Here is a 27,931-nt window from a genome sequence, read left to right as displayed (position 1 = left end):
GGGGTTCCTGGACACCGGGCCTGTTTTGGTGAGTCCCAAGAGGACCTCACTGGGAGTCCATGACAATGGACAGGTGGAACAGGCTGCAGAGCAGGGGCAACCTCGGAGACCCCCATGACTTTGCTGCAGGGAGTCTTCTTCTTGAGAGTTGCCCTTGAAGCCAGGGAGAAAATTAGGGTCACAATCATAAATGTGAGGAGGCGCCTTGTTGGAGCATTCTCCTTTCCTATGACTAACTAACCTAGAAGACAAGACATCCCTGTGGAGAAGGTAAGAACCACCAAGAGAGCTGGTGATTCTACAGCAGGGGAATTAGCTCCAGTGGTAGAATGCTTGCGTATCATGTAAGAGGCAGTGGAATGAATTCCCACATTCTCCAGTGATAGGGGAAATCCCCACTTTCCTTCTCACAGGCAGAGACAGACAGAGGGTTAAGTGCCTCCACTAGCTTCCTCCCTCTTTCTACTTGGTCTCCCCAAAAGCCAGCGATGCCGGGGCAGAAAACTGCTAAGACTCAGCCTCCTTTTGCCTGGCAGTGACAGGAGTGATGGAGACAGGCCCCAGGGGGGCAGAGTTGCCCCACTGGGAAAGTGCCTGCTATACAGGGGGGAGGCAGTGGCTTGCTCCACATGATCTCCAACTAGCTCCCTAGGGGTGAGGCCTTGGTTGCTTCCTTGCTGATGTAACTCAAGATCCCTGGCCCTTTGCTTCCACTTCCATGTTCATCTTTACAAAGCTGATTGGCTGGCAGAGTGCCAGTTGAGCACAATCAGTGCCCTGAGAGTGACTGAGCAGGCTGATAGGAGGCACTCATAGAGCAGGTCACCCATCCAGCCCCTGAGCTCAGCCCATGCTGGAGGCAGCCAGACAGCTGGGAGGGAGCCAGAGCCAGACAGGACCAGGGGATGGGAAAAGGGTGAGGCAGAGACCAGAGACAGGACAGCAGAAAAGAACATCTATGAATGTCAGTGAGAGGCAGAGGTAGCAAAGTGGCAGTAGCATTTTTCACCATCACACTTCTGGAAAGGGGCAGCCCCAGGACTAAGGGTGGAGAGAAGGGCTGGTACTTGGGGGTGGGGCCAGGGTTTGTCCTGAAAGGCTACAGGCACCGTTAGACTCTTTTGTTCTTCCCTGTCTCACCCTAGTGCTGAGCAACACTCAGTGTTGGACTGAGCATTCATCCTGCTTTGGGACAAGTCTCTGTAGTAAGAACCTGCCCAGGAGGCTCTAGCAATGAGGCCCCTCCCTGGCAGCCCCAACTACACAGCAGCGTTATTTAGAAATAATAATGTGAGTGTCTACCCACCAATTCTAAATAGATTCAAAATAGCGGATGGTTTATTTCAAAATCTGTAAACCTCATTGCACGAGGGATAATGCCTCTTCCAAAATAGCTATTTCAAAATAGTGGTCGTGTGGACACTCTACTGCTGCTATTTCAAAATAGCTCCTATCTAGGGCAATTGAAAGTAACAACACCCCAGTGCTTTCTGGGGCTCTAAATAGTGCATCCACATTAGGGGAGCCTGCCTCAGACTAATCTTGAGGCTTCCCTGTAGTGTGCATGCACTATATAAAAAAAATTCAAAATAACTTATTTTGTCAAAGTGAGCATGCTGAGTAAATATACCCTGAGGTTATTTTCTCTGACTGGGAATCAAACCCAAACCACAGCAACGACCATGCTAAATCCTAGCCACTAGACCACCAGGGACACATGGGGGCTCAGTTTTTTCCAGCCTAAAGTCACCTGCCCCACAGAATTCAAACACCAAACCTGGCTCCCAGAGCTCAGGGGAAGTTCGGGGGTCTTGTTGCTGAGCCAGGGGGTTCAGCATCAAATCAGCCCCTGCCTTTGGGGCCTGTAATTTGTTCGAATCTGTCTTCTCTTTGATGTGTATAATAATAAAGAAATATAGTCTGGTGGGCCCAGGGGCAGCCCTAAACTAGCTGCCAGCAACTGGCGCCCTAGGCAAACCATGAAATCAACACACACACACACACACCCAATGGCAGATATAGGCTGAGGTTTTTCATAAACTGGGAAACATTTTGCCTCTATTTTCCATGTAATGTTTTTTAAGCATATTTATTTAAACAGGCATAATTATTCGGTTTGTCCATCCAACCAATGTTTCTGAGATCAGATTAAAATAGAAACACGAAATTTTCAGAAGAGATTTGTACACAACAGTTAGACGATATTTCAGTACAATTTCAAATAAAAATGCATTACAAATGTTAATTATAATTTTTATTACTACAAATCCAAAATAGTCCATTATGCTATCCTGCTTTAACTGCCATTACTACATTGCTGGGGAAAGGGAGGCTGGGGATGGAGTTCTGTGGCTGGGGAGAGGGGGACTGGGGATGGAGTTCTGTGGCTGGGGGGGGGCTGGGGAGAGGGAACAGGGTGCCAGTGTGGGGAGAGAGTCCACTGCACTCACCTCCTCCCAGGATTCTGCCCCCCCAAAGGGAAGCTGGTGCACACCTCTCCCAGGACCAACCCCCCTCCTCCTGAGGCGCAGGGAACCCCTGTGCATGCCTCTCCCAAGGCCAAACCCTCCCCCCCATGGCGCAGGGGAAGCCAGCGTGTGCCTCCCTGGGGCCAACACCCCCCTCATGCAGGGCAGGGAACCCCCACATCCACCTCTTCTGGGACCAAACCCCCCTCCGGCAGCACAGGGGAAGCCAGCGCGTGCCTCCCCCGGGGCTGAACTCCCCTCCTGCGGCGCAGGGGAAGCCGGTGTGTGCCTCCCCTGTGCTCCTCCTCCACGGACAACTCACTCCTCCTGTGGCACAGGGAAGCCTTCCTCCAGGGCTGCCACTTCTGAGTTTGCCTATAGGCACAGGCCGTCTCTGGGTGGGCCACACACAGAACCCCAAAATGTGTGATTTGATGAGACAATGCACTAGCACCACCCACACACAAGCAAGTGAAATTTTGGAAGAGGATGCTATTGCACCTAGAGAAATGCCAAAACATGGGATTGAATGAAGGACCTTTAGAGCTTCAGTACAATGCACACTGATCTGAGTTACTTTGGCTATTACAAGTTGATGTTCTTGGCCTGTAATTCTCTGTCCAAGGTGCTTGGCAGCCATGCCACACACAAGGGATAGTGTCATGCACTGCCCAAAAAGGCAAGACAAGCATTCCCCCACCCCATTTGACTCACTTCCTCCCCCCATTCTTGCCTTAGCTCCCAGGCTGACCTGGTGGCTGAAGTGGTCAGAGGTCCAGCACCGTGGGGAGGAAATTGGGCAGCTAGACCCTGGTGGAAAGACTCCTGATGCTATTTGCTTCCCTGCCAGTCCAGCCTTGTGGTGCCCTCACTCCCAATACACAGCCCCCTGCTCCATGCCTGGGCAACCCCCAGCTCCATGCTGCTGCTGACTCCTGTTGTGAAGCCTCTGCCAGCCTAGCCCTGTGGTGCCCTCACTCCCAATACACAGCCCCCTGCTCCATGCCTGGGCAACCCCCAGCTCCATGCTGCTGCTGACTCCTGTTGTGAAGCCTCTGCCAGCCTAGCCCTGTGGTGCCCTCACTCCTGAGTTTCAGCTCCTGCTACCTGCCTGGGTTTCTCCCAGCCCCACAGAGCCCCTCACTCCTAACCCAGAGCCCAGATTCCTCTAAGCTGTGCGGCAGCTCAGCCCCTCATCTGCTTAATGACCCGCCCAGCCAAAGACTCAGGACTCTGCACTTGGGAGCTGCTGGTTGGAGGAGGGACCCTTTTCCTTCAGCTACAGCAGCAGCAGCAAAACCCTCTTGCCAGCCGGGTCTTGCTGCCCAGTCTCTTCCCTCCATCAGCATGGCAGCAGAGCTACCCAGCCCACAGGAAACAGTTGCACAAGTGGCCCTTTCAGAAAGGAGCCTGGGGCAGCTGCAGGGATGTTGTGGGCTCAGCAACAAGGTGGGCGGAGCAATAGAGTTGCCCCTTCCCTGCAACACTCTGTTCTGCTTACACTGTCTGGCTGCCTCCCCACATGGGCTAAGGTCAGGGGCTGGGTGGGTGACCTGCCCTGCAGCTGTGATGGCATCAGGCCCCTCACATGAGTCTGCTCAGTTTGGAGATCAAGCTCTAGTGGGCCTCAGACACCCAGCAGGAGAAAAAAACCTATTTGTTAAACCTGAGAGAAAGGAAGCCTTAAAACATGAGGGGGGAAGCCCTTGTAGGTCCAAATGAGATTTGAACCCTCATTGCAGGATTCAGAGTCCTAAGTACTGCCCATTACACCAGGTGACCTAGAGCTAATGCCTTTGGGGGGATACCTGTGACTCTCAGCTCTGTACTCCTGGTGTTCCTCTAGCTGCTTCATTTCTCATGACTCTCTGTCCTGCCCCAGTTCTGCTCTTTTCAGGACAAATTCCTTGTTAGGACCAGTCACAGTCTGAAATCAGAATGGCTGTTCTTCCACAGAGCATCCACACTGCCTGCCCACTCTTGTGCAAGATTTATAGTAGGGCATGGAAAGAGAGGGCTTCTTGCATAAGAGCTATGCTCTTTTCTAACAGGTGTAAGCCCTCTTGTGCAGGAGCTCTTGCGCAAGAAGGCAGTGTGGACCCACAGCAGGGGTTTCTTGAGCAAGAAAGCCCTATGGCTAAAATGGCCATCAGAGCTTTCTTGCACAAGAGAGCGTCCAAACTGCCATGTTCTTGCACAAGAACCCACCACTGTAAGACATAGCCTAAGGGTTCATCCTATCAGAGGTGTGTACAAAAGCCTCTTGTTCCCTGTCCACTTCCCAACACTGGATACAGAATGAGGATTCTCTGAGGCTACGTCTATATTGGCAAGATTTTGCACAAATACTCTTTAACGCAAGAGTTTTTGTGTTGAGTATTTGAGTAAGCGAGCGTCTACACTGGCATGTGCCTTTGCACAAAAGATGTGCTTTTGTGCAAGAGCATCCATGCCAGTGTAGACGCTCTCGTGCACAAGAAAGCTCCAATGGCCATTTTAAACATCGGGCTTTCTTGCCCAAGAAATTGATGTTCCCTGTCTACACTGGCCTCTTGCACAAGAACAGTTGTGCAAGAGGGCTTATCCCTGAGCAGGAGCGTCAGAGTATTTGCGCAAGAAGCACTGATTTTATACATTAGAACGTCAGTGTTCTTGCACAAGTACTCGTGGTCAGTGTAGACAGGTCAATGTAGATGTAGCCTGAGGGTATAGCTCAGCAATAGGGTGTTTGATTGCAGTCTAAGTGCCCCCTTAGGCAAGTGTCTATTTAGTAGGAACATTTGCCTCTCCAGTTCCATTACAGAGTGGATTCCATTGTCTGGGGATTCTTTAATTTCATTTAAACCAAGGTGTGATCTGAATGCCCAGTGGCAGGTCTTTGGTCTCCATGGGCTGTGCTGTGCTGTGCAGAAGAACAGGAACCATGTCCAGCTGGGCAAAAATGGCCTAGTGCCTATTGCATTGGCAGGGGAAATTGCTCGGATATGGGACAGAAAATGTGACTGGAGATAGGCAGGAGCCTGTTACAAACATACCATAGATGCCATTATCAGACTGCCTGGTGCACATTCCTACCTTTCAGTGTGCACACAACATACATTGGGGTTCTAATTAAGGGCCACTTGCCTTTAACACAGATCCACTGATCTTTATGACTTTCAGGTACATTCATACCGCAGCTGTTTAAACACAACGTGCTTCTATTGCATGATCAGCAGCAGAGTCCCTGAGTTACTGTTGGAGACAAAGGAGGAGCAAGGAAAGAGTTAAAATGTACACTGCTCTCTCTCTCACCTTTTAACGATGCTATTTGGCTCCCTAAACTGTTAGGTTACATCTATACTGGCAGCTTCTTGCGCAAGAACTGTTTTGCAGAAGAGTTCTTGTGCAAAAAGTCTTCCACAAGAGTGCGTCAACACTGGCATGTGCTTTTGCACAAGAGCATCCATGGCAGTGTGGAAGCTCTCTTGCACAAGAAAGCTCGAATGGCCATTTTAACCATAGGGACTTCTTGCACAAGAAATTCATGTTGCCTGTCTATACTGCCCTCTTGTGGAAGAGTTCTTACGCAAGAGGGCTTATTCCTTGTGAGGAAAAGAATAACTTCTGGAAGAAGCCCTGTTTTGCAATGTTATACTGTAAATTTACTGGCTCAAGAATGCACGTGCAGTGTAGACAGCAGACAAGATTTTGCTCAAGAATGACTGTTCTTGTGCAAGAAGCTGCCAGTGTAGACATAGCCTTAAAGTGTTATCTGTTAACCCCCTATCTCTTCCTTGAGTGAGTGCAGAAGACTGTCTGAGGTGGACACAATAGGCGGGAAAACTCTGAGGTAAACAGCAGGAGAAAACAACAGTGCACACAGCCCTGAGAGGCCCAGGGATCCAGAAGTTGTATGTGGCCAATCCTTAAAGGAGAGAGGGATACAGCCACAAGGGGTTGACCATCAAGTGGAGCCTCCCAGAGAATGTCCTATGCTCAGATCGCCTGGCCAGCGGACCAGCTCAAGAGTCAATATGGGAAGATCAGATAACATGAACTGCCTTCTGCTTGCCTTATCATCCTGCCTGAGACTATTGAGTATATGAGTGAGATCTCCCTCTTTTCCCAGTTTTAACTTAATAAATAAACCCTTTACACTTCTATGAGGTGGTCCCCTCTCCTTAGTGTTCAAAGCATTTACAATCTACATCCCTTTTCAACAACTTTGTATAGGAGAATGATGTATAGGCAGTGAGGGAGAAAGAGAGAAAGTCGGAGATGGGGAAATAGGACTGACGACTGTATGTCTCATTAGCGGCTTTCCTCAGTGTCAATGTGGTGCCACTCTGAAGTTAACCCTGCACCCACATTGTGTGGTACCTTTGGTGCCAATGTCTGCAGTTCTGCTATCTGCGGCGCCAAAGGGTGCGGCACCAATGTTGATACTGAGTGCCCTGGTGCCAATAGTAGTAAAGATGTGGGCGGTGCTGATGGTCGCATTAGCACTGGTGCTGAGGATGGTTGGGAGTGAGTCTCAGTTTGGGTACCCAGGGCCGGTGTTGATCTTGGCACTGGTGGTGAACTGCTACTCGGAGACGGGGTCAGCAGCTTTTTAGATTTGGTGGCCAGGGATGCTTTTGAAGCCATGGGGCAGCACCGGAGGTACCCAGTTTATCCCCTCTGCTGACTCTGCTGCTCGGATCAGCAGGTGAAGAGTGTGTGGGGGACACTCTGCCTCTCTTCACTGTGGCCACCCCCAGAGCGCTTCGCTTCTGTGCCATACCCACCTCTGAGTTTGAGGGTGGAGGGGATCTGAAGGCTGTAAGGCTTTATCAAACAAGATCTTGAGGTGATCTCCCTGTCCCTATGTGCCCTGGCTGCTAGCTTGGAGCAATACATCCACTTTTGTAGGACATGCACCTCTCCCAGGCAACAAATGCAGGCTGAATGGCCATCTGACGCCAGCATGGCCTCATGGCAAAGGGAGCACTTCTTAAAACCTGGTGAATCAGGCATTATGAGGTCCAAGCAGAGTATTGCATTAGGACCTAGAACGAAATAACTAAACCTTTTTCTTTTTTTTAAGTAAAGCCGCTAACAATAAAATTAGAACTGTAGAACACAAGTGGAGTGGGGAGGGTTTGGGGATGAGGGGGAACATTACCTGGCTTTGTGCCCCCTTGCAGCAACATTTCCAGACACACTGTCCTGGTGGACCGAGAGGGAGGCTCTGCTGCTGTGGCAGCCACACAGTCTAGGGCTAGCCACAGAGGCCAGTGACACCACTACCATAGCCATGTGGCCCAGGGCCAGAGATGCCGCTGCCACAGCCACACAACATAAGCCAGCCCCAGATATACCCCTGCCATGGCCACATGGCACCAGAGGCACAAGATTCTATGGCTGTGGCCATGAGTTGCCCTTGAAGGCCACAGGTACAGTGGCAACCATGCCTCCAGCCTCCGGGGCTAGCCCCAGGTCATGTGGCAGAGCCTCAGCATTGCCTCCTTTCCACTGGCTACACAGCAGGAAAAGGGGTGGGGTTAAGCTCCTTCCCAGGCAGCACATGCCCATTGGAGGGCAGTGCCTGGCACTGCCTCCCAGGCAGGATCAAAGCCCTAGGCAGGCTGGATCCTACCCATTGAGAGGCTTGTGCCCACCTCTAGTATAGGCTTTCTCCCCTGCGTGTGTTCTCCTATGTGCAACAAGATTTGAGCTCTGACTAAAGCTTTTCCCACAGTCAGAGCAGCTGAAGGGTTTCTCTCCTGTGTGCATTCTCCTATGTCTAACAAGATGTGACCTCTGAATGAAGCTTTCCCCACAGTCAGAGCAGCTGAAGGGTTTATCCCCTGTGTGGGTTCTCCTATGTGCAACAAGGCCTGAGCTCCGACTGAAGCTTTTCCTACAGTCAGAACAGCTGAAGGGTTTCTCTCCTGTGTGGGTTCTCCTATGTGCAACAAGGCTTGAGCTCCGACTGAAACTTTTCCCACAGTCAGAGCAGCTGAAGGGTTTCTCCCCTGTGTGGGTTCTCCTATGTCTAACAAGATGTGACCTCTGAATGAAGCTTTCCCCACAGTCAGAGCAGCTGAAGGGTTTCTCCCCTGTGTGGGTTCTCCTATGTGCAACAAGTCTTGAACTGTCACTGAAGCTTTTCCCACAGTCAGAGCAGCTGAAGGGTTTCTCTCCTGTGTGGGTTCTCCTATGGATAACAAGGTGTGACCTGTGACTGAAGCATTTTGCACAGTCAGAGCAGCTGAAGGGTTTCTCTCCTGTATGGGTTCTCCTATGGATATGAAGATTTGAGCTCTGACTGAAGCTTTTCCCACAGTCAGAGCAGTTGAAGGGTTTTTCTCCTGTGTGAGTTGTCCAATGGATAACAAGGTCTGACCTCCGACTGAAGTTTTTACCACAGTCAGAGCAACTGAATGGTTTCTCTCCTGTGTGCGTTCTTCTATGTGCAACAAGGCCTGAACGGTCACTGAAGCTTTTCCCACAGACAGAGCAGCTGAAGGGTTTCTCCCCTGTGTGGGTTCTCCTATGGATAACAAGGTGTGACCTGTGACTGAAGCATTTTCCACAGTCAGAGCAACTAAAGGGTTTCTCTCCTGTGTGGATTCTCCTATGGATAAGAAGATGTGAGCTCTGACTGAAACTTTTCCCACAGTCAGAGCAGCTGAAGGGTTTATCCCCTGTGTGGGTTCTCCTATGAATAACAAACTGTGACTTGTAACTGAAGTATTTTCCACAGTCAGAGCAGCTGAAAGGTTTCTCTCCTGTGTGGGCTCTTCCATGTTTAATAAGAGTTGCACAGTTACTGCAAGCGCAGAGGGACTGTTGATGGAGGATTTGCTCTTGAACAGTTTCTGTCTTTGTTTTCAACCCTCTGTTTCTGTGACTGGATTTACCCTGCCCCTCTCCTGGATGGTTTCCCAGCTGCCTTTGTGGGCTATGCTGTCTCTCACAGGTCTCTCCTTGCTCAGGGCTTTGAGAAATATGCCCTTCAGTTCTTCTCAACAACATCCCACATGGAGCCATTCGCTCTAGTCCTTCCTGCTGAAGACTCTTCTTATGGCTCTCAGTCGGCCTCCCATCACCTGCTGGAACAGAGAATCCGGTCTGGAATCATTCCCTTCGCTGAGCTAACAGAAAACTCTAAAAGAGAACTAGAAAAGGGAGAACATGCCCAAAGAATAGCTGGAAAGATTGAATAATCATGAGCTGAGTTCACCCTCATTCCCCACAACCCTTTCCCCAATCACCACCCTCAGACTGGAGTTGAAGACAGGCTGAAGGGTGAGATGTGATGAAAATGCACAAGTGACAACTGCTCTGAGGACACAGAAATTAGTTAGAGTCAGTTTAGTTGATTGTTCACCTGTGTGGGCATCACTTATGATCTCCGCTTCTTCACAGCCCTAGAGATCTGGAATCTGCAGCTCCTCCCCTCGCTCCACCCAGGAGAGTACATGAGCTCTGGAGTCTGGAAATCCTTTTTGGGGAGCAATTAAGAGTTGATCTTGTTCATTTAGGTCTGTGCCATTACTGCTTCCAGACCCAGGATCTGAGTCGCCCACCCAGAGAGGCTCCTTCCCCACCTTGCAGAGACTGAGCTCTGGCTGGTACAAGAACCCAGGACACACTCACCTGCAGGAACTATGCTTCCTCCCACGTTGGAAAGGCCCTGCTAGTTTCCCAAGGGAGCTGAGCACTCTGCTGCACTCTCCAGAGTACAGCTAAGTCTCCCTCATGACCCGTTCTATCCCCCCCATCCCAGGCCATAAACATATTGCTCAGAAGAGGAGTTCTAGTGAGGGCTGGCAGGTCTGACTCTGAGGTCCCCAGACAGGACTCAGACTGCACTTGCCACATGGCAAGTCACTAGGCTTGGAGAGAAAGGACCAAGCAGAGCTCTAGCTCCCCAAGGACTCTGTCCACAAAGTTCCTGGCTGGGGGGCTTGGCTCACCCTGCTGTTTAGCTCAGATGCTCCTCTTGGGCCAGAAGGAGGCAGAGGAAGTTGTCTGAATAGCAAAATGAAGCCTTGGCTGGTTGCTTCAGGCCCTGCCTATGTTCCACACTCCTGATCCCAACTGCCTGTGCCCAGGTGGGTCCTGCCAGCTGCTCAGAACAGTTGTTGCCCCCACATCTGACCAGGGCAGTTCCTGTGGTCGCACAGGGTAGAGAGTGGCTGTGCTGCTTCTCTGCTGCTTGTAGGTGTCCCTGCAGCTCAGCTGCTCCTCGGTAGCCTGGGTTCTGTAGTACCAGCAGCAGCCTGTGTGTGGTTTCCCAGGTTTGTGTGTGGTTTCCCAGGCACCCTGCCATTTGGTGCCCCTCTGCGCTGCACAGAATATACCAGAAGCAGGAAGGGACTCTGAGTCAGCATCTTCCTTCCAGCGACTCAGCACAATAGCAAAAGGGGACTCGGCAGTACTAACAGCAGCCGCACCCAGCTCCATAACTCTGGTACCTACCATTCCGGCCTGAACCCTTCCACTGACACCTCTGGCCAAGGCACAACATGGGCAAAATGTGGGGAAGTACATGGAGACCTTAGCTGTGGGAAGAGCAGCACCACTGTTATGTCCCTGAACCTGTTTCCCCTGGGAGGGACCATGGAGGGGACAGTCTCTCACACAGGAGACAGGATTATTGGGTGTGGGGGCAATGGGGGACCCTGAACATAGCCCTACCCAGCTTCCTCAGAGCCCATCCAGCTTCTGTTACCCAAGCGGACAGGAATCCTTACCCAGCCAGCTCACAGCCTCATAATTCTCCTGCATCACATCCCAGTAGAGGGCTCTCTGGCCTGGGTCCAACAGAGCCCATTCCTCCTCAGAGAAATACACAGCCACCGCCTCGAAGGTCACCGGCTCCATCACAGCCATTTCCTGTCCCTGGCTCTGCAGGCCAGGGGCTGAGCTGGAGACAGACAGCTGTAGCCTGTTAGAGAGAGAAGGGGAATTAGAGAAATATCAGAAGTGGCTTTAATCCTTTTCATGCCCCATTCTGGCAACGAGGCGGGAGGGAAGTGACTAGTTGAGCAGTGACTCGACTACCCGATAAGAATATGCTGCTCAGGTATGCAACTACCTGATTAGTCACTTACATCTGTACTCTGAGCCTTGCAAAAAAAAAAGAGAGAATTGATTTTAAAAAAACCTCGATTTTGGCATCACAGTGTAGTAGGACTGTCATGGCTCCTTCTCCTCTCTGGCACAATAAATGCAGAAGTGGAGGCCAGCAAAAGTACCCCAGAACCTTATCTACCAGGCTTTGGTATAAAACTTCTCCCTAAAATCTTAACAACCTAGATTTTGGGGATAAAAATCTCCACTGCCACCACACAAGTATTGATATGAAAATCAGGGGAGAGATCACTTTGGAAATCTCACCCCTAAAGTACAAACCAGGACACAACCATTAACAATACCAGGTTAATAAAAAGGAAAGAGAAAGAACTTTTATTATCACCACAATATTCCTGTTGCAAGCATAATGACTAGATGGAAAAGTAATAAAGTAATACTCATGGAGAAACTCCACCATGGGCCTAGAACTTAGTTACAAAGGGAAGCTAAAACATTTTTTTAAAGTACACAGACATCAGATCCCATTTCCCAAACCATAAAACAATAAAACCTAAAGGATTGATTTAAACTTTACCCTACTTACAGAAGAGTGAAGAATTATTTCTTGGAGAGAGAGACAGGTCTGTCTCCTTCAGTAGCTGGAGGGAACTGCCCAGGACAAAGGAGGGAAAAACCAAAAATTCCTTTGTCCCAGTTTGAAATTCCTACCTACATTGCTATTGGCTGAATCTACCTGACTTAGGTAAGGTTAACCCCTTAGTTCCCAGGCTCCTGGCTAACCCTCATGATCATGACACATGCACCAAATCACAGACAGTGCTGGACAGCTTCTGGCTACACTGGATGTGATTTCTTCCTGGAGGTCTGAGATAAAACATAGTAAATAAGTACATGCACATCTTACTAGACTATTGAAATACATGAAAAGTATTTCCACATCTGTGGATTATCACAACTGACATACAGAGAGTGTTTTAAGTAATTGGGTCCAGAACCGTCTCGTTAACCAATCAAACTATCAGTCTCAAAATCAAATGTAGAGTAGCATGAGGTCCTGATCCAAAGTTCAATTGACTAGGTTCTGTGCCTCCTGTGGAATACACCACTATCATACACCAGGCCAGGTCTTGGCACTGCTGAGGGCATCAGCTCAGGGCTAATTGCTTAAAACCAGGGCTACTTACTGCCCTCAACTGGGGTCCTTACCCAACGCAGCCCTCCAGTAACACAGAGCACTTCAGCTGACACTGTGGCCAGCAGGAAGCCTCACCAGCAAAAGCCCTTAGACATCCCAACTTCCCTGTGTCACTATCAGACTTAGGCCTCACACACAGGTGAGAGGTTATAAAACTCACACTCACCAACTCCAAACAGATCCTCCTGGTTCAAAGGACTCAGCCACAGTTCCAGGCCAATTTTCACTTTAGATCTTACCCACAAGAGCACCCTGGGCCAATCCTTTAGAATCTAAACTCTAAAGATATATTAATAAAAGAAAGAAAAGGTTAAGAGTAAGATTGTTAATGAGCAGGGCTCTACAAATTATACAAACTACTCGCCTGTGGCGAGTAGATTGTAACCTGGAAGAGCCGGGCTTAGGCAATCTGCACATGCGCAGATCGCCGGACAGCGTGGCTGGCGAGCGTGGCTGGCGAGCGGGGCTCGCCGTGGTTTGGTGAGCCCTGTTAATGAGAACACTTGTCATACATAAATCACCGAGTGCTTGATGCAGGCTGGCTAGTACAAACATCTAGCTTAATAGTCTTTATTGTCAGCCTCAGAGGGCCCTTTGATGTTCCTTGCATCTTCCAACTGGAACTGGTCATATGCAAGCAGTCCATTTCCATTGCTTCCTTCCAGACAGAAAAAAAAAATAATATACAAGAACAGAGTCCATTCCATAACTTAATATATAAACATCACACATGTACACAAGTATCATACATAGAATCAGCAGAGAACAAGCTTTCATTAGACACCTTACATGGGCCCCTTTTCACAAAATTTGGACCCAACACCCATTAGTGGGTACAGCAATGCCCTTGCTCCGAGCCAGCTTTGGCAATGGTTTGAAATCCAGTTAACACTGGGACAATGTATGTAACCTTATTCCCCATAATGTAGGTATCTTGGCACTTAGCCATGAAAACAAAATGTAGTTGTGCCTCAGTTTCCCCTTTCACATAGCACACCAATTTTGGAATGCCCTTTCTCAGATGAGAAGCTCTAAAACTAAGTACAGGTATCAACAGTGAAATACCAGTGTCACAAGGCTTTTTAACATACAGTGTGTCCTTGGGTACATTTCTTAACAGTTTCTAGGGTTTTGGCACAGGATTATGTACAATGGACATTGTTACAATTCTTAGTACCAGCAGTACAGTGGTTATGAAAGTTAACAGTAGTAGGAACAAATCCATCCCAAGTGTACACTGACAATTCTGGCCTTTTAGATTTAAAAAGTTGCAGCCTTCCTGGGCAAACACAAGTCTTGCCCCTCCCCTTTGCACTGTATGTTCAAATTCAGAACTCCCTATCCCAAAGACAAAGGGCTGTCTGAGTGTGTCTCCCCTGCTCACAATGGCTATGGAATTCCCTTGCTCCCCACAGCTAATCATGAAGCAAGCAGTCCAGACATTAATCTGGCACCCCGCTGTTTTCAATCTAGTTTTCCAAGTAGGCCACTGCCTCACAGAAACAGGTCTGGGTAGATTACTGGCCTGATAGACTTATGGATCTCTGGTTCCTTCGCAGATTCAGACTGGAAACACTTTTTTTTCCAGCAACCCACACTTCCCAGCAAGCTGGTCAAACACAGTCACTTGGTCACCAGAGGGCTGTTTCATCTCCCTGGCTGCTTCCACTCCACCTGAAACAACCTCCAATCCCTCTGCAACTTCCTCACCCTTGTCCACATTGATCTTTCCATACCCAAGTCACCTTCACCCCCTTCAGGCACAGCAAACTGCTGAGCCATCATCAACTCCCCTGGAGTTTCCTTAACCCCCTGAACAGGCAAGTCTCCACACAATCCCTTTTCAGGAAAACACAGACACTCATCTGGGGGGAGATCAGACACATCTCCCTCCCCCTTGAAGCTTTCTAGACTACTACACACTTCCATACTGTCTGTAGGTCCCACGCACCCTGCTGCTCCCCGGGTGTCCTGGCTAGGGTAGTACCCTGATCATACAGAGTCACTCGCCTCCCTCCCAGCAACAGGTAACACACAAGCACCAGTCTGGTCTGATCCCTGAGTTTCTGACATGATACTGACTGAGCCCACCCCAGTTACAGCACCACTGTCCCCAGCAGACACAAACCTAGGTCCTCCCCTTTCTGGGCTTCAGCTGTCTCCAGAAATAAATCTGGACCCACAGCACTCTCCTCAGACATCCCAAGCTGACAGGCACTTCCTGTAGACAAAGAACTGGGAAGAAACCCTTCCCCCATAGGCATACTGCCCCTCCAAGCAGCCAAACTGCCAGGCTCCCAATAGTACTGACTAGCCACAGAAAACTCAGATTCACACTCACTCCTTTCACAAATCTCCCTGTTAACTACAGGCAACACAGAAGATTTACACTCATACATGTTCTGGGGCTGGGTGAAGATACCAGCCCAATTACACATATTAGCCATGCCACAATTATATCTCATACCCACCCAGTTGTACACTGAACTCCTGGGAGGATACAGTCTCTGTTGTTTTTCTACTCTCTGGGTCTGGATTTTCCTGGGATATTGAACAGGAACTGGAACATTCATGGGAGTGGGATGGTCAGTTGGTGGGGCCTTTGCTTTAGCAATCCTCTCCTGTGTTTCCACTTCTATTCGCCTGGTCTCAGAGCGCGAACAGAAACAGCTAACAGGAGAGTTTGGAGAGGGAGTTTAGAGGGGGAGGCTAGAGGGCACTAGTGACTTCTGACCTACTTTAAAACATAACTCTTAGAATAATCTATAGTCCAGAGGTTTTAAAAGAATCCCAGTATATACTTAAACTTATTCATTAGAAAAATGGAGGCAGAAGCCCAGCAGCAGAGTGGAGTCTATCCTGTTTATTGTGTTGAGTGTAACATGTATGATTACCTGCCCTGTGGGCGGGTGGCGTATGTGTACACCCGATGCAAGGAGCTCCTGACCCTCAGAGACCGAGTTCGGATTTTGGAGGCCAGGGTGGCTGAACTGGAGGAGCTAAGGGAGGTAGAGAGCTATGTTGATGAGACTTTTCAGGACACTGTAGTACTGTCCCACCTCCAGTCTGAAAGCCCCAGTGCTCTTAACGAGGATGAAAGTCTCAAGGGAACAGAGCATTCAATGGGAGCAGAGGGAAACCATCCCGTAGTTGGGACCCTCCTCCCAGAGGATGTTGCGGTATCCTCTCGCACTGAGGATACCTCTGAGGGGGAGGGAATGCCAGTTAGGAAGAGGCAGGTGTTAGTAGTGGGTGATTCGATCATTAGAAACATAGATAGTTGGGTTTGTGATGACCGGGAGAACCGTAAGGTCACTTGCCTGCCTGGTGTGAAGGTTGCGGATCTCTCGAGGCATCTAGATAGACTTATGTGTAGTGCTGGGGAGGAGCCAGTGGTCGTGGTACATGTAGGTACCAATGACATAGGAAAGGGTAGGAGAGATGTCCTGGAGGCCAAATTTAGGCTGCTAGGAAAGAGACTGAAATCCAGGACCTCTATGGTGGCATTCTCGGAAATTCTTCTAGTTCCATGCGCAGGGCCAGGTAGGCAGGCGGAGCTTCAGAGTCTCAATGCGTGGATGAGACGATGGTGTAGGGAAGATGGGTTTAGATTTATTAGGAACTGGGGACACTTTTGGGAGAGGGGGAGCCTATACAGGAAGGATGGGCTCCACCTAAACCAGGGTGGAACCAGACTGCCGGCACTAAACAATAAAAAGGCCGCAGAGCAGTTTTTAAACTAAGAGATGGGGGAAAGCCGATTGGTGCGGAGATGCACGTAAATCGGAGGGAGACTTCTCTTAGAGGAGAATCCACTGATAGAGATTCTCTAAGCTGTAGTCAGAAAGAGAGGAGGGGAGAGGGCAAACCATGGGCCAGAGTAGACAAACAACCGCATACAAAGAATCCAATGCATCAGGGAAGGGAGACAAATAAGCAGTGGCAAATTTTTAAAGTGCTTGTACACAAATGCTAGGAGTATGACTAATAAGATGGGTGAACTAGAGTACCTCGTATTAAATGAGAAGATTGACAAACTGAAACCTGGTGGAATGAGGAAAATCTGTGGGACACAATCATACCGGGATATAAAATATATAGAAAGGATAGAGCAGGCCAGGTGGGTGGCGGAGTGGCATTGTATGTGAAAGATAATGTAGAATCAAATGAAATAAAAATATTTAGTGAATCAACATGTTCAATAGAATCGCTATGGATAGTAATTCCATGCTCCAATAATAAGAAATTAGCAGTAGGGATATATTACCGAGCACCTGACCAGGACAGTGATAGTGACATTGAAATGCTAAGGGAGATTAGAGAGGCTACCAAAATAAAGAACTCTATAATAATGGGGGATTTTAATTACCCCGATTTTGACTGGATACATGTCACCTCAGGAAGACAAGCGGAGATAAAATTTCTCAATGGCTTAAATGACTGCTTCTTGGAGCAGCTGGTGCAGGAACCCACAAGGGGAGAGGCAATTCTCTATTTAGTCCTGAGTGGAGCACAGGATCAGGTCCAGGATATAACCATTACAGGACCGCTTGGGAATAGTGACCATAATATAATAACATTCAACATTCCTGTGGTGGGAAGAACACCTCAGCAGTCCAGCACACTGGCATTTAATTTCAAAAAGGGGAATTATTCAAAAATGAGGAGGTTAGTTAAACAGAATTTAAAAGGCACAGTGACTAGAGCCAAATCCCTGAAAGCTGCATGGAAACTTTTTAAAGACACCATAAAAGAGGCCCAACTTAAATGTATACCCCAAATTAAAAAACATAGCAAGAGACCTAAAAAAGAGTCACCGTGGCTTAACCACCATGTAAAAGAAGCAGTGAGGGACAAAAAGGTATCTTTTAAGAAGTGGAAGTCCAATCCTAGTGAGATAAATAGAAAGGAACAAACACTGTCAAATCAAGTGTAAAAATGTAATAAGAAAAGCAAAAAAAGATTTTGCGGAACAGCTAGCCAAAAACTCAAAAAGAAATAACAAAATGTTTTTTAAGTACATTAGAAGCAGGAAGCCGGCTAAAAAAACCTGTGGGTCCCCTAGATGATCGAGCTATAAAAGGAGCAATCAAGGACGATAAAGCCATTGCGGAGAAACTAAATGATTTCTTTGCTTCAGTCTTCACGGCTGAGGACGTTGGGGAGATTCCTGAATCTGCACCGTCCTTTGTGTGTGATGAATCTGAGGAACTGTCCCGGATTGAAGTGTCATTAGAGGAGGTTTTGGAACAAATAGAAAAACTTAATGTTAACAAATCTCCGGGACCGGATGGCATTCATCCAAGGGTTCTAAAAGAACTCAAATGGGAAATTGCTGAGCTATTATCTGTGGTTTGTAACCTATCCTTTAAATCGGCTTCCGTACCTAATGACTGGAAGGTAGCCAACGTGACACCAATATTTAAAAAGGGCTCTAGAGGCGATCCTGGCAATTACAGACTGGTAAGTCTAACTTCAGTACCGGGCAAATTAGTCGAAACAATAGTAAAGAATAAAATTGTGAAGCATGTAGAAGAACATAATTTGTTGGACAAAAGTCAACATGGTTTCTGAAAAGGGAAATCCTGTCTTACTAATTTGTTAAGAGTTCTTTGAAGGGGTTAACAAACATGTGGACAAGGGGGATCCAGTAGATATAGTATACTTGGCTTTTCAGAAAGCCTTTGACAAGGTCCCTCACCAAAGGCTCTTGTGTAAATTACATGGCCATGCGATAAGAGGGAAGGTCCTTTCTTGGATTGAGAACTAGTTAAAAGCCAGGAAACAAAGGGTAGGAATAAATGGTAAATTTTCAGATTGGAGAGGGGTAACTAGTGGTGTACCCAAGGGTCAGTCCTGGGACCAATCCTTTTCAACTTATTCATAAATGATCTGGAGAAAGAGGTAAGCAGTGAGGTAGTAAAGTTTGCAGATGATACAAAACTGTTTAGGATAGTGAAGACAAAAGCAGACTGTGAGGGACTCCAAGAAGATCTCACCAAACTGAGTGATTGGGCAACAAAATGGCAAATGAAATTTCATGTGGATAAGTGTAAAGTAATGCACATCGGGAAAAATAACCCCAACTATAGGTACAACATGATGGGGGCTAATTTGGCTACGACAAATCAGGAAAGAGATCTTGGAGTTATCGTGGACAGTTCTCTGAGAACTTCCACGCAGTGTGCAGCGGCAGTCAAAAAGGCAAATAGGATGCTAGGAATTATTAGGAAAGAGATAGAAAATAAGACCCAGAATATCTTACTGCCCCTGTATAAAACTATGGTATGCCCACATCTTGAATACTGTGTACAGATGTTGTCCCCTCACCTCAAAAAAGATATTTTGGCCTTGGAAAGGGTTCAGAAAAGGGCAACTAAAATGATTAGGGGTTTGGAACGGGTCCCATATGAGGAGAGGTTAAAGCGACTGGGACTTTTCAGTTTAGAAAAGAGGAGACTGAGGGGGGATATGATAGAGGTATATAAAATCATGAGTGGTGTGGAGAGGGCAGATAAAGAAAAGTTATTTATTAGTTCCCTAAATAGAAGAACTAGAGGACACCAAGTGAAATTAATGGGGAGCAGGTTTAAAACTAATAAAAGAAAGTTATTCTTCACACAGCGTGTAGTCAACATGTGGAACTCCTTGCCAGAGGAGGCTGTGAAGGCTAGGACTATAATAGAGTTTAAAGAGAAGCTAGATAATTTCATGGAGGTTAGGTCCATAAAAGGCTATTAGCCAGGGGATAAAATGGTGTCCTTGGCCTCTGTTTGTCAGAGGCTGGAGAGGGATGGCAGGAGACAAATCGCTTGATCATTTTCTTCGGTCCACCCTCTCTGGGGCACTTGCTGCTGGCCACTGTCGGCAGACAGGATATTGGGCTAGATGGACCTTTGGTCTGACCCAGTATGGCCGTTCTTACGTGTCAGTGTTAAGAGTGGATGATAAAGATATGGTGGGTGTGTCTGTCTGTGGGATGGGAGCAGAGCCAATTGGATCTTAGGGCCAGGCTGCAAACAATGGCTCATGTGACGTGTCCTGGATGGAAGCATAAGGCATATAAGTAAGAAGAGGAGTCAGTAGGTGTCTGGAATAGGTTGGTGTTCATGTGGCCATCAGTGATTACTACTATCATGTACAGGAAGCAGATCTCTTGTGTGGACAGGCCCAGGCTGAAGTTGATGGTTGGTTTGGTGAGTGTGAGTGTGAGTACATCCAGTGGGTCTCCTCCCCATGGGTCCATATGAAAAGCTGTTGCCAATGTAGAGTCCTGCACTTGGGACAGAAGAATCCCAAGCATTGTTACAGGCTGGGGACCAACCAGCTTAGTAGTAGATCTGCAGAAAAGGACCTGGGGGTTACAGTGGATGAGAAGGTGGATATGAGTCAACAGTGTGCCCTTGTAGCCAAGAAGGCTAATGGCATATTAGGTTGCTTTAAGAGGAGCATTACCAGCAGATCCAGAGATGTGATTATTCCCCTTTATTCGGTTCTGGTGAGGCCACATCTGGAGTATTATGTCCAGTTCTGGGCCCCCCCACTACAAAAAGGATGTGGACACATTGGAGAGGGTCCAGCGGATGACAACCAAAATGATTAGGAGGCTGGAGCATATGACCTATGAGGAGAGGCTGAGGGAATTGGGTCTGTTTAGTCTGCAAAAGAGAAGAGTGAGGGGGGATTTGACAGCAGCCTTCAACTTCCTGAAGGGAGGTTCCAAAGAGGCTGGAGAAAGGCTGTTCTCAGTAGTGACGGATGGCAGAACAAGGAGCAATGGTCTCAAGTTGTGGTGGGAAAGATCCAGGTTGGATATTAGGAAAAACTATTTCACTAGGAGAGTGGTGAAGCACTGGAATGGGTTACCTAGGGAAGTAGTGGAGTCTCCATCCCAAAAGGTGTTTAAGTCTCGGCTCGACAAAGCCCTGGCTGGGTTGATTTAGTTGAGATTGGTCCTGCCTAGAGCAGGCAGCTGGACTTGATGACCTTCTGAGGTCTCTTCCAGTTCTATGATAGCGTAAGCAAAGGGGAGGCGCTTGGGGGCAGGAGAAGAGGATACGTTGTTCTAGATCAGTACAACCAGCAGAGGCTGTACAGATGGACCAACTGGGGGAGCAGCCACTGGAATCCCCACTTCCTGCTGGCGTGCGGGTGGCTGGGGAGCAGGGATCTGGCAGCAGCAGGACCCACCACTGCTGATGGGGAGGGAGAAAGAAAATATGGGACAATTTACCCATTTTAAGAACAAGCCAGGACCCTGCAGCCGGGCTTAAATCAAGCCCTGTTCCTTTAGCCTGGGATGTCTGCTCACTAACTAGAGTGCTGGGCAGGAGGCAAAACAACAGCTCTCCCAGGCAGCGCTCAGCCACTGAATCTCACCCCTTGGGCAGCACCCACCTATCAGGAAGGGAAGAGGCACCTTCTCCAGGCACTGGCCACCCACACAGCCCTGGGAGGTGGGCGCTGCCACCCTCCATCTTGGCAGGGAGAAAACCTTCTGTCTCCTCTCCTATATTTTTATAAACACTGCAAATGCCCCCCCTTCAGGAATTTTTTTCTGGCAGGGCGCAGATCCTGTTTTTAACCATGCTACCTGTCCTAATTTTACCCTTTGGCCCCTCTCTTGGCTCTGCAGCCAGTTGTGTGATCTCCACACCCACCTGGTCAGTTTGGCCCCTGCACAAGTTTTGCCTCCCCTACAATTTCATGCATCATATTCCCTCCACAAACAAAGTTGGGGGGGGGGGGTAGGGGCTGCACACTCACATCCAAGAAGTGAGAAGGAAAAAAATGTAAAACCCTCCCTGATGTGGCCCCTAACTCCACACATTCAGCACACTGGGGCGGGGGGGGGCGGGGGGGGAGGTCCAGTCTAGTAGATTTTGATTGGCTAGACCCCAGGGAGTGGGCCAAGCCCCAAGGAGTGAAAGCCAGTGCAGGCTCTCCAATATTTGAGGGTTCCCTGAGCTTCAGTGGCCAGAGCCAGGCAAGCCCCGGGCCCTAGGTTCCCTGCCCCTGCTCGACATCGTGAGCCAGAAACCGAACAGAGATTCTTCCAGCCCTAGAGCCAGGCCTGGCCACTGCGGGTTTGCAGAGGCTGCTGCTAAAACATTTCCCTGCGTCCAGCCCCGCTAGCAGGCGAGCTCCCCTCACCCAGCAGGGAAGCGTCGCCCTGGGTACGTTGTGCCCGTCAGATCCCAGCCCTGGAAAGGGCCCTGAGATGTCCCCCCCGGGAAACCTCTGCCCCGCCCCACGGGCCGGTTTGCAAACACCACGGATAGGTCCCCCCGCCCGGGGTCCCCTCTGCCCCCATGTGACCGCCCCGCACGCACGCACCCCGGGTTTGCAGCGGAACCAGCAGCTGGTCTCAGAGTTCGCCCCCTTCGGGCGCTTGCCCAGGGCCACAGTCGCCCCCCGTGTTCCAGCCCAGGGGCCGCTGGGCGGTTCCTCCGGCAGAGGCGAGCGGGGGAGCCAGGCGGGGCCGGGTCGTTCCCTCGGGTCCGGCGGGAGGCGCCCCAGTCAGACGCACGGGGGGAGGGGCGGCCGGAGCCGCTTTCTCCGCGGTACCAGCGTCCGGACACGCGCCTGTAGAGAACAGTGGCAGCGGCGCTACCGCGCATGCTCCGTGCCCCGATTACTCTCCCCCCGCACGTAACCCAATCTCACAGGTAACCACTCTCCGCGCGCTGCCCCCGCGGCCCTCCCGGACATACCCCTCGCGGCAGGACGGGGGGCGTGTCAGGAGATCGGGGTGCAGGCTCTGGGAGCAGGAGGGGGCGTGGTTGAGCTCTGGGAGGGAATGTGGGTGTGGGAGGGATTCTGGGGGCAGAGGGACAGGGTCTGGGGCGGGGAGCAGGCTCTGCACAGGAGGAGGGAGGGGTGCGGTACTTTCCTGGTTCACCTCCCCTCTGGCCGCAATCCCTAGGTGGGGAGGGGGATGAGGGGGGAGTCTCCATGTGCAGCTGCCTTCAGGCGCAGCCCCCATTGGCCACCAGGCACTCGGGGGAGGGGGGCGGGGACGTGAGTCTTCAGCCGAGAGGGGCGATGGGGGAGGTTTCCAAAGGGGGTTGGGTCGATTTCACACCAAAGTTCCCCCCAGGCTCCCTCCCTGCAGACAGACGCTCTGGGCTCAGCTGCTCTGTCCCACCCCTGGGCTGCAGGAACCACCTTCCCCAGTTCCTCTTACCCCCAGGTCTCCCTGCTTCTGGAGTTGCTGGTGGGAGCTGGTGGGAGCTGCCTCCCCTTTGCTGCTTCTGCCAGCCCCCACCCTGCAGCCCCTGGGCAGTGCACTAGGAGCTGGAACATTCCCACCCCAGTGGGGCCTGTCTCCCCCACTGACTGGCCCAGCGGTTGGGATGGGGTAGGTGTTTGTCATTTTCCCCTCCAGAATCTCCCCAGCCTTTCCTCCAGGGTTGGGAGGTGCTGGTGGCTGGGACATTCCCAGCCCCATGTGCTGCTGCCCCTCCCTGCCACACCCTTCCTGTCACCAGCCCCTAGGGCAGAGGTGCAATATTGCCATGGATACAGGATACACTTGTGACAATGAGTGACCTCTACCTTTGCCCATCCCCCTCGGGGGCACCAGAACAGAAGGCCAAGGGCCCCCTCCCACTGTTGAATATGGGCAAGTCTGTCCTGGCACCTCTGCTCCTCCCCATTCCCCCTGGGCACTGCCACCCCACCCTGGCCAGAAGCTGGAGCCAAGTCACTGGCACCTCTGGGATGAAAGCAAATCCAGTGCCTGCAGCCAGTCTATGGCACAGTCATGAATGATTTACTGGCCAAGAGAAGGGAATGAGAGTTACTCTCCGGATGAATGCACCAGCCGGACATACACATGCACATGGTGCGCTCCTGCCTGGCCCAAGGGAACAGAGACGCCAGCTCTGTGTGTCCTGTAGCACCAGCCTACATGGGACAGCTGCAGATGCCTCTGTGTCTGCCTATCCTCCGCCATCCTCCTCGCTCCCTGCCCCTTCCCGAGTGTCTAAGCATGGGAGAGAGAAAGTTCTTTCTGCCCTGCCTTGTCCTTCCCTCCTGGGGGTGCCTCCCCCAGAGCTCACTCTGATATGAGGGTTTGGGGCCTGGCTTCTCTTCAAGGGCATGTGGAGGAGTGGAGCAACCATTGCTCCATGGTGGCCTGTCTGGTGTCTGCAGCTTCCTGTGCGAGGCAGGAGATGTTCCTCCCTCCTCGGATACACCAGAGTTGCATACTTGGCTCTGCCCCTCTTCTGGCCTTGGGTTGCTCCCGGTGTCACAACAAACCCTCGTACAGCCCCTGAGAAGCACCAAACTCTCACCCAGTGCCACAAGTACAGCCAGTCCCAGGAGGGGTCAGCACCAGCAGCAACCCCCCAGCATTTCCCAGACACCAGCCCCTGCCCTCATCTCTTCCAGTCGAATGCCTGTTTTAATTGCATGGACATACCGGGGAGCCAGCTGGCTACTGACCCAGTATGTGCCAGTGCCCAGGGAGGTCTGGGGACTGAGCATGAGCTGGCACCAGGTTGGGCAACATCACCCAGGCTGCATGTCTGTGGTGAGCAGCCGTGCAATACATACTGCACGCTGACCATCACGGGGAGCCATGTCATAGTGTTGGATGGGCTCATGAATCCCTGGGATGTGGGATCCTCGTCCACTCCTGTGCCTTCCTGATGCGGGACTGAGCCAGAGACTCCCTAGCTGAGGGGCAGAAGTTACGAGGGTGGGGGAGGGGAGCCATGAGGAGATTGGGGGCAGGGTGCGAGGGGGAGAGATGAGGGTGGCAGGTGTCCAGTTTGTGACTGGAAGCCCCTGGCCCAACAGGCTCCTGGAGGTGCCAGGCAGCTCCACTGGCCCAGGCTGTCGAACATCCAGTTTGTGGCTCCATAGGCTCCCTGCCAGCCCCTGTGCAGCCTGTGGGGAAGCCCTGAGACAGTATGTCTGGCTCTTAGCACTGAGGCAGATGGGGGGGGCATGTGCTCCCCACCCCCTGCCTGCAGATGCAGCCCCATCAGCTGGGCCAGGGCAGGAACTGCTGCTGGGCAACACGGTGAGCAGGGATGGTCACTGACCAGGCTCCCTGGAGAGGCATCCTGAGCCCTTCCCCTTCTTCTCCCTCTCGCACCCAGTTCCTCCAGAGCCTGGCTGGCATGGCTGCCCCACTGCCAGCCCTGCTGCTTGGCATGGTGCAGTCATGGGGCCAAGGGCAGGGAAGTCCTCAGGTGTGGAGAGCAGATGGGGGCTGGATGGGGGGCTTGGAGTTCAGGGGGCAGGAGGGAGGGATGGGAGATGGGCCAGAGGATGTCTGGCTCTACGAGGGGGGGGTCACAGCTTCCCCTCAATTTATTGTTCCCAGTGTGGCCCTTGGACCAAAAAGTTTGCCAAGCCCTGAACTAACCCAGGATTCCTTCCACCTCCACTTCACTCCACCCTCCCTCACAGCATCCCTCTGCATCCCACCCCCTCATTGTGTCCCTCCCCATCCCATCTCCTGCCCCATCACCCTCACTTCTGGGATGCCCTAAGAAAGGAACAGGACCTTGCCTCCCCGCAGCCAGCTGCACCCTACAGGCTTTGGCAGAACAAGTGGGGGAGGGGCTCTGCTCACCACATTGAGTCCCACTGAGGTGCTGAGCTTTTGCCCTGCCCCCCTCAGCTTGGCTTTCCTCCTCTGCCCCATTCCTGCCTTGCATCCTCCTTGGGCAAGTCACAAGGGAGCAGCAGGAAGAGCCATATGCCAGCCTCCCAGACCAGGGGAGGCCCAGCCACAAGCCTCCATCAGGTGCCCGGCCCGACTCATATCGCTTCCCTAGGCTGGCATCAAGAGGCATTCTCAGCTGATGTCACCACCCTCTGTCATGTGGAGTTTGGCTCATTCCAGGCACAGGCCGGGCAGCAGGAGCTGCGCTTACCTGGGCACCAAGGGGAGTGGCAATAAGAGAGGATGCTGTGTTTCTGTCTGGCTTTGAACCAGGGACCTCTTGTAAATTAGGCAAACATGATAACCACTACACCACAGAAACTCCTTTCAGTATTTCTCCATGTGTGCTTAAACTTGTACAAATATTCTGTTACTAACTCTGGCCAAGGCCTTGGGGGAAGAGGCAGAGCAAGTGCAGGGAACACCTGTCCCATGCGACTTCTCTAGACCTTCGTTCCCAACACTGGGAAGGTAGCAGGGGGTCCGGGTGCCTGGGGAGTGGTGACCTGTGTCACATCCCCAGAATTTCCCCCGTGCAGGAATGGACCTTTGGGAGCAGGCCCAGATTCCCTGGCCTCTCACCCAGCTTCTATCACACTCTAGAGCAGAGAAGTTCCCAGGGGTACAACTGAGTCATGGGGTGCTGAGTGAGGGGCAGAGGCTATGGAAGCTGACAGTTTGCCTGAGATGTCAGGGACCCAGCATGAGGCACCATCACAGGCTTCTCTCTGAAAGAAGCAGAAGGATATTGATGGGGGACGGGGAGTGTGGGAAGAGTGTCTCAGCTTGTTGCCCTGGTGAAGGGGGTGGCCAAAATACATGCTGCAAGCAGGATTTGAATATGTGCAGGAAACCCCTATTGGATTTCAAGTCCAACACTTTCACCACTCAGCCAACACAGCCACAGGCATAGCAGTGCTCCAGGGCCAGGGAAACTGGTAAATAATCCCAGTGCCCACACCTGATGTCACCTGCCACAGAATTGTTTTATGATTTGGGAATGAGAACCCTGTGAGGCTCCTCTCGCCCTGACAGGCTGAGACTCACATCCCCACTTTGCTCCAGGTTGTCCCATCTTGCAGAAGGCAGTGCAGGGAAATGGCCGGGGTGGAGCCGGCTCGGGTAGGGGATTGCGTGGGGAGCTGCAGGGGGGTTATTGCAGAGGGGGAGGGGCAGGAAATACACAGGGTGGGATAGGGTGGGGTAAACATGCTAGGACTTGCTCAGCCTAGGGTCTGATGGTCTGAACAGGCCCATTGGAAGGGGGTGTATGAATGTTCTCCCATTTCTGAAAAAGGAAACTCCCCATGGACAGGGCTGGGAAAACTGACCAGAGTCTCCATTGATCCGTCAATGGCTACTAGTCAGGCTTGGCAGGAAGGGGATCCCGAGCCTCTGTTTACAAGAAGCTGGGAATGGGCGACGGGGTGGATCACTTGGGGATTCCTTGTTCTGTTCATTCCCTCAGGGGCACCTGCACTGGCCACTTTGGGCAGACAGGACACTGGGCTAGAGGGGCCTTTGGTCTGACCCAGCCTGGCCATTCCTATTGATATTTCTCATGCTGGACACAGAGCTCACTAGGCAGAGGCTGCCATACACTAGGAAGGTGCTGAGATTCCTGTCCCTGTTGCCTGTACAGAGCTCTGCTCCCACCTCAGCCTGTGGCTGGCAGGTGGGTGACTGTGAAGACCCTGCCTTGCTGCATCTGCTGGGAGGCACAAGGAGCTCTCCTCTCTGTCTTCCCTGGAGCCTCCTGGCCTGTCTGGACAGGGTCGAGGTGAGATTCTGCCCCTTGGGCCTCCTCCATTGTGACTAGTGGGGCTGTGGCGGGGGCAGCAGGAGCTGAGTGAGGGGCCCCTATTGTTTCAGATGCCGGTGACCTTCAAGGAGGTGGCTATGTTATCTGCTTAAACGAAGCACACAAGATCTCTTAGGGTATGTCTACACTAGCTCGTTAATTCGAGCTAGGTAGGCAAATCAGGCAACCGGAGTTGCAAATGAAGCCCGGGATTTAAATATCCCGGGCTTTATTTGCATGTTCCCATCCAGCCGCCATTTTTAAATCCCCCTTAGTTCGAACGAACTGCCCGCGGCTACACGCGGCAGTTTAAAGTTAATCCAAACTAATTCCTTAGTTCAAATTAACTGTTACACCTCATTCCATGAGAAGTAACTAAGTCCTTAGTTCAAATTAACTGTTATTGCTGCTATCCATGAGAAGTAACAGTTAATCCGAACTAAGGACTTAGTTCGGATTAACTTTAAACTGCCGCGTGTAGCCGCAGGCAGTTCGTTCGAACTAAGGGGGATTTGAAAATGGCGGCTGGACAGGAACATGCAACTCCGGTTGCCTGATTTACCTACCTAGCTCGAATTAACGACATACCCCTATAGGGGAAAAGGCAGTACGCCGCATTTATTGAGAATACAACAGTTGCATATGCTTTTCAATCACTCACACACACAAACACCATGCAAACACAGTCCCGCCAGATGATGTCATAGTTACCA

The 27,931-nt window shown here is 50.9% G+C and overlaps 1 protein-coding gene across 3 annotated transcripts; it reads right to left on the bottom strand.

The window, feature by feature from the left end:
* Positions 1-1,722: 1,722 nt before the first annotated feature.
* Positions 1,723-22,390, bottom strand: LOC142821609 (uncharacterized). 3 transcript variants are annotated; one of them, XM_075913113.1, is made up of 3 exons: positions 22,069-22,390; positions 11,195-11,388; positions 1,723-9,547 (listed from the first exon to the last, which is right to left on the bottom strand). In XM_075913113.1, exons 1-3 carry the CDS (start codon positions 22,350-22,352, stop codon positions 8,085-8,087), a joined length of 1,941 nt encoding a protein of 646 aa, XP_075769228.1. In that variant the 5' UTR covers positions 22,353-22,390; the 3' UTR covers positions 1,723-8,084. The 3 variants fall into 3 exon arrangements, with proteins under 3 accessions (XP_075769228.1, XP_075769229.1, XP_075769230.1); XM_075913114.1 differs by lacking the exon at positions 22,069-22,390 and adding an exon at positions 9,826-9,939 and having other exon boundaries at positions 11,195-11,329; XM_075913115.1 differs by lacking the exon at positions 22,069-22,390 and adding an exon at positions 9,826-9,939 and having other exon boundaries at positions 1,723-9,544; positions 11,195-11,329.
* Positions 22,391-27,931: the final 5,541 nt, after the last annotated feature.

This window comes from Pelodiscus sinensis, chromosome 31 (assembly GCF_049634645.1).
Source record: "Pelodiscus sinensis isolate JC-2024 chromosome 31, ASM4963464v1, whole genome shotgun sequence".
Taxonomy (NCBI): domain Eukaryota; kingdom Metazoa; phylum Chordata; order Testudines; family Trionychidae; genus Pelodiscus; species Pelodiscus sinensis.
Note: the sequence above shows the minus strand (reverse complement) of the source record. Positions and strands in the feature narration are given on the sequence as shown.